Source organism: Anas acuta, chromosome 12 (genome assembly GCF_963932015.1).
Source record: "Anas acuta chromosome 12, bAnaAcu1.1, whole genome shotgun sequence".
Taxonomy (NCBI): Eukaryota; Metazoa; Chordata; class Aves; order Anseriformes; family Anatidae; genus Anas; species Anas acuta.
Genome location: NC_088990.1, coordinates 17,015,096 through 17,032,264, shown reverse-complemented (window position 1 = coordinate 17,032,264; position 17,169 = coordinate 17,015,096). Strand labels below are relative to the sequence as shown.

General features: G+C 40.8%; 1 protein-coding gene across 3 annotated transcripts in view; it reads right to left on the bottom strand.

Annotated features, from left to right (window-relative positions):
* THSD4 (thrombospondin type 1 domain containing 4) overlaps window positions 1-17,169 on the bottom strand; it is a 299,631-nt gene that overhangs the window by 236,201 nt on the left and 46,261 nt on the right. For all 3 annotated transcript variants that reach the window (XM_068695297.1, XM_068695298.1, XM_068695296.1), the window contains one exon: window positions 11,139-11,584. In XM_068695297.1, the coding sequence (XP_068551398.1) occupies window positions 11,139-11,584 (446 nt within the window). The remainder of the gene's footprint in view (window positions 1-11,138; window positions 11,585-17,169) is intronic.

Sequence of the window (17,169 nt, the reverse complement as noted above, 5' to 3'; positions counted from 1 at the left end):
TCAAGACCTTATTCTCACTGGCCCCAGTCTCTAAGGAGTCTGACCAAAAACAGTTTTCTCGTCAAGCTGACCACACCAAACCTGAAGGGTCCAAGACCCAAAATTCAGCAGCAGCTCCTGGCACGGAGGAAGGCAACATTTCATTGCAGGGAGCACAGACTACGTGGGCTGCTGTCCCAAAGTGCACGATGGCCTGCTTCATGCCAGTGCCCTTGCAGGCACACAGAGGCTGCCAGGTCTGTTACAATCAGCTCCTGAAATTTATGATCTAGTCAGGTTGCTTGCATTTGGCATTAGTGGGGGGAGAAAGCTGAGAGTAACAGCAACAAGCCATTTGCAGACCAGTACAAGGGTAGGAATATGCTTCTGTCTCAGCCTTCTAAATGCCAAATTTATGGCAGCAACAAACACTAGAATCTTCCACAGAGGAACAGCTGGGCATGTCTGACCTGCCACGAGGAAGTGCTGCCTGGCAGTCTTGGAGAGGTCGAGCAAGAGGTCAGAAATGAGACCGATGTTTGACCGCTCATCTCCACTTCAGGGTCATGCATAAGAACTGAAGGATATGTAAGAAACTGCACACAAACCAGGACTCCCCAGCCTGGAATAAGACAATGAAGTACACAAATCCCAGTCTTAAATATAGCATAAATATTATAGGAAAGACAGACTCATTGTTGAGGGCACGAAGTGTCCAAAAGCTGCTGGAATCAACTCACCAACTTATTTGCAGAAACTAGGAAAAAATGATTTTGAAGGAAGACATTTTCTTGTAAAATGGTTGATTGCTGCAACAACCATTCAACAACAGCTTCTAAGAAGTTAAAGCAGTAACAACAGTTACTACAACAATACTGTTAGTTACTATTTCATCTTGACTACTCCTTCTACACCGTAACCAGAAAATGGTGTTGAAAGAAGATGAAGAAATGAGGCACCATTTCTGGTATCCTAAGATGCCAGCACCCTTCTGATGCCATGACTGCTTGCACCAAGGCTCACCCAGGGTGAGTCCACTCCTCAGAACAGCCAGGGCCAGCATAACCCAACTACAGCCGCAGTGTGCTGCTGAATACAAGTTTCATTCTGCTCAGGTGGTGCAGTAATTATGGTCTGGAATTTTCACTGGAACACCCTTCCTATGAAACGGAAGGTTAACTGCTTGTAGCTGGGAATTTCACATTTCTTTCAACATACAAACTGCTGGAAACAAAGTGGAATACTCAATGTCTAATTATTAACATTTTTATTAGTGTTTATGCACTCATTTAAACCAGTATTGCCTAGATGGAAACTATTCTTAGCTCTGTCTGTTTTGCCTTAAAGCACCTTTCCTTCACACTTGGCAACATCCTTAAAAATTAGGAATGTAGTTTGTTGCAATGCAATTAAGAAGATTGTAAAAATAGCTTGGTGGTAATTAGCTTTTGTATTTCTCAGGGCAGAAACTTCATAATCAGAATTGAACTAACCTTGGTGTCACTGTTTGATTTGTGCTAATTCAAACCAGCTCTGATCTGGTGGTAGGAGACGGAGGTAGGTGAAGCCCTGATGGCTCTTTGGGAGTTTTCAGTTGACAGCAGGACTTATACTTACTAATTCCTTCTCATGACCCTCATTATTCACTCCTCCTCCTCAAAACATGGTTTGGAAAGCTCCTCTTTATTGTTCTTTTTTTTTTTTTCCTCCCTTTTTTTTTTCCCCATTTTTAAAATTCTTTAAAACAAACAAGCAAACCAAGCAACCAACCAACCATCATCACAACTCAGGTCAGAGCTGGGCTGCATTCTCATTTCCTGCAACAAGTAAAGGAAGAAAAAAGAATCGGCAAGTAACAGCACCCCCTAAACCTTGTGTCCTACCCAGACTTAAGCTAGAGTGACATTTTAAAGCAGGAGACGATGCATATCTAGGTATGCTAAAAACCAATGGGCTCATCTTTCTTAACATAACAATGGTTAAGATGAGCATGAGTAGGATGTTGAGGATGTATTGCCACAGAAGCAAAGTTTAACAACTACAGCCAACATCTCCCAGGCAAACACTGAAAACCCAGAATGAGCAAGATGTGAACTTTAAACAACTCTGACAAAGCTTTTGCTATGGAAAACCAGAGGGGGAAAATGCCACCAAGAACAGAGTTATCATCTAAAGGCAAATTATTGCTTTAGAGAAAATATACGTTGAAAAGCAAGTAACAGCACAAAGTGTTTCATGTCAGACCATAGCCAGTAGACATCTCTGATCTATTGTGTTTATCTCAAGGAGAGGCATAACAGCTGTTTAGTGCCGATCTGGCAATCTTGTTAGGCGTAATTCCCACATACACACACACCTCCCTGATAGTTCAGACAAATCTGTTTAGCACTTTGAAAAACAAAGTGATGAGCACCTTTAAACTTAAGCCAACCTAAATATATTCTTGATTTCAAAAACACATTTGCCCAGACAAGTACAAGAAATCAGTCTTTGAGCTGTTAGTGTAAGGACTGTAGCAATTATATGTTAAAATATGTATTATTGGCTAGTATTCTTATCGGTCTCATCATTTGCAATTTCTCTCATGTTAGGGACAAGTCAGCTGAGAATACCAAGAACTTTTACAGCACATTTTGAGCAACAAAAAGGGACTTTGTTGCAGTAGCTTTTCCTAACTGTAGCCCCACACATACGTGTCCTTCAACAGGCAAATAAATGCATTATCATTGCCTCAGAGCTTACCATCTAAGAACAATGCTTTGAACCTCAAGTGTTCTTGAGGTTCACTAAGAATGAAGTACTTCCTGAGCTGGTGGGAGGGTTATTTATATTGACAGAAACCCTCTTTGAACCAAGGATACATAACATCTTTAAAATACACAAGTAACATTACAGATTTCCTAGGCTTTTACCTGCTCTCTGAAGTGCTCTTCACAAAGCCACTCTCATACATATCTTTTCATTCTTTCCCTTTTTCCATCACTTCATTTCTCCTTATACTTCTCCCATAGCTCTCTAAACAGAGGTTCCCTGGCTCACTTCCATCTGAAGCATAACTTGATTTCTTTCTCCTCTGATGTCAGACAAAGTAAGGAATGCATTTTACATGAGCTTTGCATTAAATCCTTCAACTTATCTCTCTATCAGAATACTTCTCTTGTAAATGAAGAGCTGCAAGGTTGAACATTAGCAAACATCTTGTTGATGACACCACAAAAGACTTGTCCTACGGTTGAAATGATGCCTAAAACGAACCCAAAGAAACTGCTAATTCCCTCCCTTTCCAGTTACCAACCTTTTGCTCAGTTTTTCAGGGAACAATGTAGTAATAATTTTCTTAGGACTTTTGCTCCCTAAGGCAATTCCCCGAGCCACCAGTTTCACCAGGCCTGAGGAGGAAAAACTGCTCACCAACTGCAGGCTTTGTGCTGTTTCATTTATCCAGATTTACTCCTTCCTACTGAAAGGCAATATTCTGTAAACCACGACAGACAATTTCCTTGCCTGCATGCCCAGTCACAACCACCACCGTTATGGAAAGCTACAGAAGCTCATCACAGAGCATTCAGATCGATGTGCAACAAACACCGGGCACCTTCTTTTAATTTTGTTGAGATTTTGGTCAAGATTTTTGGCTCAGCCAACTGCACACACAGCCTGATGCTGCTCTGGGTGCCCAGGAACCAGGCATACTTTGGGCTCCTTTCTTCTTCTCACCTGGGGATTTGTGCTTTTGATTGTGTAATTCTTTTCCATTTTCTGTTTGTAAATAAAATATTCCAAAAGTATGCATCTCTGATTCCCACTAGAAATTCAGTCCTAAATGAGCTCAACCCTTGAGCCTTGTCAAAGCCTTACATTTCAGTTCCTACTACCCTGAGTGATTTTAAAAGGACTGCAGGCATACTTAAATCAGTGGGTCAAATCCTCTTCACCTAAATCATACATTCTAACTAAACATTCTAACTATACATTCTAACTATACATACATTCTAACTATACATTCTAAAACATACATGCTAACATTCTACATACATACATTCTAACTTCAATCTGTGGATAACCATAGCAAGATTTAACCTAGATATTTTGCTATGTTCCAAAACATTATCTAGGAGCACACATTACTATAACTGACAACTTGGAAAGGACACTACCCATTTGCATTCAGTTCAAGTATTTAATAAGTTTGAGTTGCACTGATCTTGTTTCTGAAGAAAAGTGACTTATTTGCTATTCCTATCAGCAGTCAATATATCAAAATTTTGTTCCAACACATGAAATGTAATTAAACAAAAAGTAAGCGGAGACCAAGAAGTCTTTGCGGACATGAAACTTCAACCTCAAATGGAGTGAAAAAAAAAAATAAATCCTAGTTACACAAGTTTCTGTTACAGGCCAAGTGTGGGTATATGTATTTTCAAATGCACTTTATTATTTTTATTATTCCTAAAAAAGCATCCTTAAAATTTTCAGATACTGCTTTTTTCCTTCATGTGTGAAAAACTGTAACTGACCTACAACTGTCCTACTCAATCATTTGCTTTCTAGCCCTCCTACTGCTTTCAATTTTCCAGCACATTTTAAATGTTCTTAGACGCACAGCTAATAAGGGTTACTTTAAAAAGACTGTCCACCCCTTATTTTTGGCTGCCTTTTCTTAACTCACAAAATAAACTGTCTTATCCCGGTTTGTACCTCATAGTATTTTTGCAGATTCTTTCACAGGCATCATTAACAATGAAAATGATATACTGGTGCTGGGGAACGTATTTCCCTCTGCTCAGAAGGGGAAGCTCTCAACAATCAGGTTGATCCACATGAAAGCCCACTGTGTATCACCTCTCAGTACTGTACCACAGCCCCGTGCAGTTTTGCATTCCAGATACTCACTTTTCACCAGCTCTAAATCAATCTGGAGAAAATCATTTCAACATGAATGAAAGAAGGGAGACCTTTGACTCTGTTTTATGTTACGAAAACGCATGCCTATCTGCTCACTGACCTAGAAAATAGCCTTAAAGTGGTGAGCAGTTATCTTTGCCACATGTCTGGTCACAAGAGAGTTAAACCACCCCTGCTGAGAATAATGTCACACATTAGAAAGTGGAGCCATCATCACCGAATTTGTTTGCCGCATTATACCATGTTATTCACACCTCATCAACACATTTCATTGCAATTAAATTGGTGTAGGCATTGCTTTTACTCTGATTTTCATTATCAAGGTACCTAAACCAATGTAACTAAGTCGTTTGGTTTACATCTCTTGTAACCTCAGCATGATTTCTGGATATTCACTATCCTCCCACTCCCCCCAAAATCACAAAACCAAGTTGGTTTAATTTTGTGTAGGAGTCAAAAAAGGAAAAGAAGGATTTCAGAAATTGATGTTATGCTATCTGTTTTTAAAGAGATACCCTTCAATCCATTATGATTATAAAAACACGTGTTGTGTCTCAGTATGCATGTGAGTATTAAAACTGCTGTGAGTACATTTGACAGGGATGATTCTTCTGTCATTTCTGTAAAGTATTATAGGCCAAAATAGTTTTCCTGATAGAATATGAAAAATGTCACTAGGTAAATTGTCTCTTGGGAGCAGGTCTCAACAGCTTGAATTAATACAAGACAGATACACCTGGACTATCGCAAATGATTTTTTCCATCCTCAGAGATCATGACTAATAGCCCTGTCTAGCACAGAAGTAATTTATTAGTACACAAACTTCCCACCTTGGCTTTTGCTTATCTCCCAGCAAGTGCTACGTAACCTCATTTGTATCATGTCAACGCTGAGTTAGGACTCCATAACTTGAACCCAGATTCTACGGTCTTCTTTTTCTATGACCAGAATAACGCCTCTGATCACATGAAATTTTCATTGTGAGTCTACAGGTTCTGCCCCTGAGCTTTGTCTTCAAGGTTTGATTGAATAATGTCACCATTCGGTGCAAGGAAGCGCATAACCCTGTTGAGATGTATCAAAAACGTGATGGGAGCTTTGTTGCATTTCTACCCCTTTCTGACCTCTCAGTAATTCACTGGAAAACTGCACCATGGCGTGCCTGATGGTACACGAACAGCGTTCTCGCTTCCCCGCCTGTCCTCCAGCACCCTACTTCAGGAAAGCCCAAAATGTTCAGCAGTAGGAGCGAGAAAGTGTCAGGGCTGGCTTGCAATAATAATATCGTGCTAGGTTTTCAGTTTTGGTAATACCATTCAAAGTATGCTCACAGTAGCATAAAAAAAAACTGATAGTAATTAGGTAATAATAAGCGAGACCCAGAGCCTATTGCGGGGATTAATAACCCGATGAGAGGTGGGACAGCACAAAGTCAACCTGAGGTCACAACAGCTTCAGTTCGCTGTTCGTTTTGCCAGGAAATTCCTCACAGGGAGCTCTTTATTGCTATTAGAAGTTGTTTGGAATTTTATTCAGAAGGAAAATAAACATCTTTCTCATATGGCTTTAAATCCCCCCAAGTGCCACCAAAAAGAATTCTTTGATTACTACTGTTGCTCTTAGATTTTTCTGGAAAATATTTCCTCAGAACAGGATCAAATCCTTCTCTGCCTTCCTCCTGCACACACATCGACCCCCAATAAGCTTTTATAACTGTGGTGGGTTTGGGATGAAGTGCATCACGTTTTCTTTCTGTTAGGAAAATAACGAAAGGAGAGATGGCTTAGTACTTGAGCTGGGGTTTCTAGTCCAAGTATGAAAGCGACCTAACGCCCACGCCAATAAATATAAAGCCTGAGAACTGGAGAAAATACTACTTTCTTGAACCTGAGGGTCAACTTCTGTCCACCTCTACCAATTGGAGCTGACTAGAACAGGGAATAACAATTACACCAGAACATGCAGCTAACGATGCTTACATTGGGTAAGGAAATAACAACCGAATTGTGCCTTCAGAGGTTAACTTTGGCCCTGCCGACCAAATGGCCCACATTTGCCTGGTCAAAGCATCCATGAAAGGAGCTTCCTTCATAAGGAAACTGCTTTGACACTCTTCCTTCCCATTGCCCACAGCCCTCGAAGCACACGCAGGGCACCGGGTAGCACAGCAGACTTTCACGTCAGCGGCTGGCAGCAGAACAAAGACCACAGAGCTACGGCCGTGTGCGGACTTGATGATTTTTGGATTATATCCTCAGTGCAAAGCTTTCCTCTCTATCCATTTCCAAATACAAAAAGAGCTTTAGGGAAACCCTTTCCTTAACAACATATTTCTTTAAGCATGCGCTATTTATCTAAACCTATTTATTTCATTATCCTGTTGATAAACCTAATATGAATGTTATTTTTTCTTTCTGCCAGTAAGAACCACATATGTTGGTGTTTAACCCAGCACAAAGCACCCTCAGCACTTACAGATGGACACAGAGGTTTTGCCTCTCCACCATGAAAATCCACTTGCAGAGAAAGTAAAGGTGGCAGTTGCAAAGCATCCTAACAGTTGCTTGAGATAGCTGAAAATTGGAAAATAAGCAAGTCCAGCTGCCTCTTAACGGTCTAATCCAAGTATTTTTAATGCTGGAAAGTAGCTGACAATTCAAACTGCCCTTTGAGGGTCTGTGTGTGTGATGGATGCGCGATGGGTGAGCCCCACACTGAAACAACGTGGAGCCAAGCACAGTCAGCAAGTGCATGTAGAGAAGAGAAACCAACAATTCTCTCACCAAAAAAGAGACTTAGAAATGCAACATTTAATAAGTACTGTAACCTAGTCCACGAACAATATTTTCTTTCAAGATGCATTTTCGCTCTTAAACCATTTGTCATCCTTCGGCATGCCCTTATTACTTTTCCATACGTGCCTCTCTTTAAAGATGCCTAAATACTTTCATATTTTTACATCATCTCCTCATTCTTGTTTTTTCTCCTTGTACGGTATGCTCCACACATTTTGTCCGGAAGTAGTAGAAAACAAGGCTGTGCTAACGGGAACTCCACTCTTCAAAGCTGAGAAGAGCTCCCCTCCTTTGCCAGCGGACAACCCAGAGAACCAGCAGCTTCTTTCTGTGTTTCCATCCTCATTCCAGTGACTATCATTTCCTAGCACATTTCAGTTATGCAAGAACTCCATTTACAGCACAATGATAAAGAGGAAAACACTTAAACTTTACATGGCTAAATGTACTTCACATGACTTTACATTAGGCTTCTCGGTAGGCTGTAGGTACCTCAAATCCAAGCTTCATGTGGAGCTGTGGTTTCTAAAGCCTAACTTAAACACACATGAACTAGCATTCAAAAATTGAAAATGTGAATATCCTTCTTCACAGACAAAGTACTTTACAGTTTATGATAGATAAATTATATGTTGAGCTTTGCTAGAGGAACTGAACAGTTCTTTGTCAGCTGCCTGGAAGTAGGCAGAGAACTTTTCCACTTGTTGCTAAATGATACAAATATATTTGGCTGCTCTGAAGGACTGCTGTTAACATGTGTTTGCCTTGGAAGCCTTCCCATTTCATTTTACCACGCTGTCAAGTGTGAGCTTATCTCAGTCACAAACGTTCATCCCTCTTTTATTGTTTTATGAAAGTCTCCTAAAATTACAGCTTTCATATAGTCCAATACAGCAAATAGAAATATCCCTGAAAGTTTTCCCTGACTGTATACACTGTGAAAACAGATTTTTTTTCCTAATAGCCTGATGTCATTTTCCATTATCAACCATTCAGTGAACATTTAACACTGTTCCACAGCAAGAAAATCCTATCTAAAGTAACTTACATTTTGAAATTCATTTTCCTTATCACCAACAGGACCAGCAATCTTCTTTGTAAAGAAGGTTTGTCCTCTGGACTTTGTAAATTAAGGGAAACTGCTAGGTTTGTCATTCCTACAATTTCATTTTCAAGTAACATTTCTCTTCCCATTCTGTTTTCACAGTCACCACCAAAGAATCTGAAAGTTATGCAATACTGCAGGCTTTAAAGCCACCAGGGACCCTCCTAATACAAGATGGAAATAACTTATTATGCAAATAAGATTAAAACACCGACCTTAAATCCACAGTCTTTTGCCAAGGGGCAGTGTAAGGGCAGCGGGGGTGGATATCTGCAGTGGTACAGAAGCTTGCATTGTGCATAGGAAAGCACTGCGATTTTCAAAAGCAAAGACCTCCATCATGCAGGAAAGTGGAGCCATAACAGACATTACAGTCATTTCAGTATTTCATATTGCAAGGCATTTACTAGGAAATAGCTTCACCTCTGCAAGCAGTCAGATTTATTTTCTGCTCATTGTCCTCTCCCTTTCCGGCCGTAAGTGCAGCAGTTGTTTCAAACTGTTCCAGTCTCTCCCGACCTGCAGAGGCCACCAGAGCAGCAAGGCAGAGCCCAAGGGGAGGGAAGCCCAGCTGTGCCCGCAGCCTGGTAGGTCTGCTGCAGAGGCCAGGCCAGCTGGGATTTCCTTGGAGACAGAAAGTGCCAAGGGGCTGGAGCAAACAGGCTTTGAATGACTTTGTGCCGATGGTTCAAGGCCAAGCTTCCAACATTAGTAATAACTCAGCTATGTACTACAACCTGTATCTGTTACGCTGTGCAGCTCCGAACAGAAAAGCATTATGCTAAACGATTAAGTAGGAAAACAGAAGAAAGAAAATACGACTTTTCTCTCAATTTGGTCTTGTTAACACTGCTCATAGAAGTCTACCTCTGGCATTCTCGGAGTTCTTGTAAGATCATCTGTGCAACATTAAAGTTATTCTCGGAACTTCGAGGCTATCCGTTTGCATGGCTTTGAAAGAAAGAGCAGTGATTAAAGGAAACGGCCAACACCTAGGATGATCAGCATCTGAACATCTGGTCCCACTCTTTGAAATTTAAGTTTCATTGAGACAAACAGAAGGAAAACAGTTTAATTTCCAATTTCAAATATTATTTTAGACAGAGAAAGTTTCTTGCAGGGACCGAGGATGTCTTTATCACCAGAAAATGAAGAGTCATGCTGTCTTAATTGCGTCAGGCTAGAATATTGCCTCAAGGTAACATTGCTTTTTTTGGCTAGGGCCAGTAAGAGATCTTGAAAAAGGAGAGGGAATTACGGTTGACTGCTTCACCTAAGAATCCTAAAGAAGCAGATAAGAAAGAGGTTTTGTATGCTTTATTTTTTTTTAAAAAAAAAAAAAAAAAAAGTACCACCACACACACACAAATAAAAATCACTCCACACATCTCCCAGAAGAGGGCCGAGAGGGAAAGAAGCAGAGAACTTCCACCTGCTGGAACACATAATCTGAGGAAAGACAGAATACAGAAGTTTCAGGAACACTCCCTCCCAGGGGATCTTCCATGCCTGTTCTCCTCAGTTTCCAAACTGGAAACACATCTGTTTTCTTTTCATACACATATATAAAAACCTGATAGTTTTAGCTGCAACAAATGGCAGACTGGTATCTAAGAAGAGAACAAAGCGTTTTTCCAGAAAGGAGAGGCTGTTGAAATCAATTGTAACAGCACAGTTCCACCCAGCCTTAAAGACTGAACAGCAAATACTAAAAAGTTGATAGCAACAGGTAGACTGTTTAAAATATTATACGTACTAAAACCCACTCCACCCCCCCCCCCCTTTATTTTTGTTTCAAACAGGAAATTTTGCTAAAAGAGGTGGTAGAAAACAAAGGGAAACAGAAAGCCCAAAATAGAAACTTTCTGAGAAAAAAAAAAGCAAAACAAAAACACAGTTTTGATTAGAAAAAGTGAACAGACAGGTGGCCATTCTTCCCAAAATGTTTCACAAAAAATTTTTTTCAATCAATTAAAAATAGAATGGGTCTTGAAGTTAAGAATCTAATGATAAAGCTACTACTTAAGATTTTTATTTTTACAAAGGTGATGGGAGCATCAAATAAGTAACAGAAAAGGAAAAATATCTCAGTAAACCAAATTTTAAAGAGAAATAAAGTAAGCTTCTTAGCACAACTGTGAAATTATTATATGTGTCCAGGGGTATTATCATATCAGTAATTAACATAGGTTTGATTACTGCTTTTCACAGAAGATGGCAAACATTATGAAAGTCGGCCTTAATCTTTAATGACTTTTCCATAGGTATTAAAAAATATTGACTCTACTGTGATGTGCCATTCTTTACATATATCATTCATAGCAAGAATAAAACGTGTGCACAGACACCGTACCTCTTTTCTGCCTTGGCGTTGTGCCTCTGGGACTGAGAATGCCGGCTGCCTCGCAGAGCTGCCCTGCTCAGGTGGCTGGTATTGTGGCCTCCTGAAGAAACAGAGGCCCGAAGGCCAGCCCAAAGCTGCTGCTCTTCATTCCTGTGAAGCGGCACAGACGTACGGATGGCAGAAATGACGTGGCCAGGATAAGCAGTCAGTGAGTCCTCGCGGTGGCGGGGATTCTGATGAGCAAGAGTTCTCTCCGAGGCCGGGTACTGCCGCCCTGGCCGTCGGTAGCCCCTTTCGCGGTAGTATGCTGGGAGGCAGGGCCGTGTTTGCTCCATCACACCTCCACTGCAGCTCCTAGAGCAGGCAGACCAGGGGCCCCAACTTCCCCACATGCCTGGGATTCCTGCACTGCTATCTTCAGAGGCATCGCTTTGCTCTTCTATCCTCTGGGGAACCTGTAGACACAACAGATTGACTTAGGAACAAGAACTGACAGTGTAACATGAAGGTAGTACTGATATCTTTTCTAAGCCCTTCACTCTGCATCACATAATGGAACTAAACTACACGGGAAGTGACTTGCCTTATTCATTTCCTGACGGTGGCTGCCTCTTCTGCTAGTACAGCAGGTCTCCTACAGCCACCATCCATTCAGATGAATGGATATGGTTTAGGACTCGCTGGATAGCGTAGGTTCTCTTTAGTCCTCAGCAATGGAAAACATTGTGCAATGCAAAGCTTTGCACTGAAAACTGCATCGATATTAGCAAAAATCAGGAGGTAAGGTCATCTTTGGTGACAGCTTAGGTCAACAAATACTGACTGCTCTCTTCCACTCTGATGGCTGAACAATGGAAATTGCTACTGGCAAACTCAGGCTGCAAAAATATTTTAGGAACTCCCTTCTAATATGGAACTTTTTAGGAAAGCAGTAACGTAAGAAGACAGGCTGATTGCCAACCAGGCAAAAATGTTGCAATAGTTAACTCTTATACCACCGCTTCCCTTCCACCCTCATTATTAATTCATGCTCTTCCCAGAACACCTCAAGGAAAAGAACTGCTTAGGATGACATGCCCAAACCCACATTCACAGAAATCACTATCAAACTCAATAAGCAGAAATACGAGACAAATTGTTGGTCTCAGGCATTCAGCGCTATTTAGCCTGTGCACACCATTCAGCAGCACATGGACAGGGAAACAAAGAAGAGTCCCCAAAAGAGGGCGTTTTCCTCCGGATACAGCTATGAAGGATTACAAATGAGAATCACACAATCACGTAGGTTGGAAGAGACCTCCAAGATCACCTAGTCCAACCTCTGACCTAACACTACCAAGTCCTCCACTAAACCGTATCACTAAGTGCTACATCTAAAATGAGGATGGAGCCAGGCTCTTCTCAGAGGTACCCAGTGGCAGGACAAGAGGCAATGGGCACAGGCTGGAACACGAAGGCTCCACCTGAACATCAGGGAGCACTTCTTCACTGTGCAGTGACCGAGCACTGCCAGAGGTCATCCACAAAGGCTGTGGGGTCTCCTCTTGGGAGATCTCCAGAAGTCGCCTGGGCAGGGTCCTGGGCAAGGTGCTCTGGGTGCCTGCTCGGGCAGGGGCTGGGCTGGATGGGCTCCTGAGCTCCCTGCTGACCTCCACCGTGCTGTCATTAGGAACGGCACAGGCTGTTGCTGTAAGGAGAGTTAACCCTTCCAGCTGCGGTCAAGTATTTAAACAACCTGACCTTGATGTTGGCAATGTATCAGCACAGCCTACAAGTGACAACCACCCATCTCCCTGTGAACTTGTGCCCCAAGTTCTACACATTTCTGGAGCTAGATGTAGTCAGGATTTCTTTGCATTTCGCAGTGGGCAGAGTGTTTAACTTTGTCGCACAGAAAATAGAGCCATTTTGAATTAAATGCACAGTTGTCGTCCCCCTTCTCCAGCTTGTTAAATCACCGGTTTATCATAATGGAAGCAGGCTTCCAATGCCCAATTCTCACAATTGTTAATATGCACAGAATTCTTCTAAATTAGCATCCTTTAAGTGTTTACTTATACTCCAGATAACCTTTGACCAACAAGCACACATGTCTATCTTTTCAATTAGGAGATAAAAAAGGCACTAACCACAACCAATCGCTTGCCATACCTGTATAGCCCCATTCAAGTGTCTGGCTACCTCAAAATGAGCTTTGGAGAAACAGCCATGTCCCTCTGCACGGCACTTCTCCCCACTTCAAAGGATGACCTTCTAAAACATAGCTTCCTTTAATAATTTTGGCTGAAACGTTATTGTATAGCACTAGAAGATTAACATCTACATAGTTTGCCTCTAGTCACAGATAACAGGCGCAGTCACTAACTGAACTGCAAACCACCCATGCCCGTCAGCACACGTTACTGATCAGCTCGCTATTCACATGGCAGGCTTTGGTGGAATGTGGTTTGCAAACATGGGTTGAATATACCATTACAATATGAAAAGCCAAGCCAGCGTAGGGTTTGTGGTGCTGCTGTGGAATAGTCAGTTGTGGTCTACATAATCTGAAACATTTCCCCCCTCTGAGGTTGCTCTCGCTCTTTCATCACCAACCACAGAAAAAACTGCATTTAATTATTACTTCTGAATAATAAAAAGCATCTGCAATAGTGTGACGTGCTCCCCATTTCACTAGTGTTATTTGAAAACGGGAGCAGATGTCTCTGTATTTAATGTCTCTTTTTCTTCTGCGGGTACCCCATTTGGCATCAACCTTTTAAATCCAATAGCCTGTACAATCTAATAACCACATAATGTCAAAATTATGAATAACATGCAACAAGGTCTTGGTTTCTGGCTGTTATATTTGCAGTCATATCCAATAACAGAACATCACTGGCTTACAATATGACCAACTGAATAAGCTGTTCTTCAGTTAGCTATTTTTTCAGTCAATATTCACAGTTCACACATACGTTACACATTAATGTAGCTCTACCACAGATACAAAATGATAACTCTTATATAGTTATATAGAGACACTCTTCTGGTCTGAGCCCAGTTTGCAGTCAAATTTACTTATTGTAAAACCAACACTTCATTGGTTTCAGACAAGGCACATTTCATTTGTCTGGACTACATCATAATCATTTCTATGACGGTTCAGTGCACTTTTTTCTTTCTTTTGAAGCCAAAGGCATTTATATAGGCACCGACTAAAATCCATTAGTCTGAAAGCAAGTCAAATTAGCACTAAAATAAGAATTATTTCATTAATCAGCAATAGAAATTAATATAATAGCCACAAGTATTGACCTGTTGCAGAGAGAACTTTCTGGCTGCCATACCTCATTGCAACAAGAATTGTTCCATATGAAATGATACTTCAAATGACTGAAGGCAATAAAATGTCATTTCACGCCACTTAATCTTCACAGTAAAACAGTTCTAGACATAGCACTGGAAAGTTTAATCTAGCTATTTAAATCAGAATCTAATAATCAAACCAACTAAAAATAACAACGTAGTGTCTTACATTGATATGCAAATATTTACTTTTAAGGTCTTACAGTCTTACTGCTAGGTTGTAGTAAAAATTCTAAAAAAGGGATTTTCAGTAGCAAATTGGGTTATGTACTTTTTTTAATTAAGGTCTCTATTTTTTCACTTTGAGAAAGACGGGGGGCCAATGATGACTCTTTAGAGAACAATACAAGTGGTTAGTGGTAACATCTACTCAGTAAAACCTACTAAGACAACCGAATAAATTGAATCTGTTTAGCTTATGCAACAGAAAACTTACGGGGCAATAATTAGACTTACCAACAGTTTAAATTAAGCAAACAAAACTATTCATCTTCTCTTTGCAGCAAGTTGTTCTCCATGTCTATGGACTTTATGACAAGGAACAGTGGATTTAAATTTTAGCAGAGGTGATCCAAGTTAGTAGGAAGCAGTACTTGGAACAGGCACACAAAGCATGGGGACTGAATACCTGAGGAGCTGCCGGTACCACTGCCTCGCAGGCCAGTCCCCAACCTCTGTCGACAGCAACCAAGCTAGCACGGACCTTCCCTGGGGCAGAGCAGAGCACCTGGCCTACAGGACTCACAGGTCTCTGCCCGCCCTTAGGTCCTATTTCCAAGTTACCTTGCAGCCAGCAATGAATTCTCACAGTGCCCTAGGATACAGCCAGGAAATTACAGGTAGCTAAGGGAGACAGCAGAAGTATTCCAAAATACTTCGGAAACACCACAGACTGCAGGATTCCTGGCTCTAGGTCTCCCCTCGCTTTAAAAATGACCCAAACGGCACAGATTCTCAAGGGAAGAGTTTGAGCCCGCACAGGGGACAACCAAAAAACATACTGAATTTTCCTTGCTGAGCTAAATCATGAAAGCAATTTCTTTAACAGAACAACACAGCCCACAAAAGAGAGATCAACTAAGCCATTTCGTCTACTTTCCCATAGTTCATGATTGATTGCTCCTTCAGGAGACAGAGTAATAGCCATTGCAACCATGTAAGTACCATCAAAAAGATGTCTATCTACTGCAAGTTAATCAACCACCAAGAGGTTTATTCTATACATTCAATCTATTCTCCCCCTTTGTTTCACCCCATAATTATACCCCTTTCTTTTCTGTGCATTCTTCAATTATTTGGCAGCACAAGGCTTGTAAGTAGAAGTAGCAATTTCTTGTGTGTTTATAAATCAGCTTGTTGTACAAGACCTGTAAGATAGTATTTGTGATTTAACTTACAGTTTGGGAACTCCAAACAGAGCCAGTTAACAAACCTATTAAGACAGCAGAAGCCAACAAGGCAGTGATGGAGATTTTTATGCATGTGACAGGTAAGAAAACACATTCCATTTCCTCTTCTTTCCCTAATTTTCCCCAGGTCCATGCAACATGCTTCATATTTGTTTCTTTGAGTTAACTAACAAAGTCAGGAATGATAATTAAAAACACATCACCAAAATCTTCTCTCAGAAAAAATGTGTGCAAGTCCCATGGACTTAAATGCTAATTATGCATTTGTTGTGTTCTGCTTAAACAACCTTCAGTACTAGTTCTGTGCAAAACTGAACAAATGCACAGGGAATATTAAAATCCATGGAATCGGATCCTATACACAGAACTACATCCAGAACTAGCAATCAATATTATAATGAAATGTGGAGGTGCTACAGTGCAATTAAGTTTGACTTCAAATAGTTTCACGTAGACATTGCCACTTACTTCCAAGACAGCAGGCATGAGTGTGTAGATAACACAGTTACAAAAACTCAGAATACCATGAGTAACAAACTGAAAAACCCGAAAGCAGAATACGTTAGGATGCTTTGTCTCTTGTTTCCTTAACTACATTCACCTTTATTTTTTCTTTATGCACCGAAAAAATCAGACTTTACTAATGTGCACAGACTTGCAGCAATGACAGTTCAGTATGATGGAGAGTCCTGCCAGTAGGTGCCAGGGCCCTTCAGAACCAACTCCTACTTTTGCCATTTCTAAGAAGAGTCCCACCTCACTTTTAAGCTGTTTTTTTCTGCATAACCCACAACATCCCTCATTTGCTTGGGCTGCTCAGGCCTCTCTTCTATTCTCATTCAAATTGATTTTAAAGACCTACTTAGCCCTTTTGCTGTGCTTCCAACAGAAAGTCTCTAGTGATTTAAGAAAAAGAAGGAATTGGCAATTGTTTCCTTTCTCCTAATTGTCTGCCTGTTTGCTTACCCTGTACACCCGGGGGGCCAGAATACACTTTTTGTCTTCCTCTCTCTGGAATGTCTGCTATATCAGCAACAACTGCAGATATATAATTTGAATAATCCAGTCTTATCTTTAACACTCCTCTTTTTGAAACAGGTAATTTTCTCTTCTGTTGCACAGTACTTCAAGATTACAAAAACTTCACAGAAAAAAAACTTATCACTGCTGCATTATCAAGATTTCTTGCTGACAAATCAGTCCCAGAGTAAAATACATGTATAATCCTGGAAGTTTTTTTCAGACTTGGTTCTAAATTTAGCATCTGGTGGGATGAAGGCCTA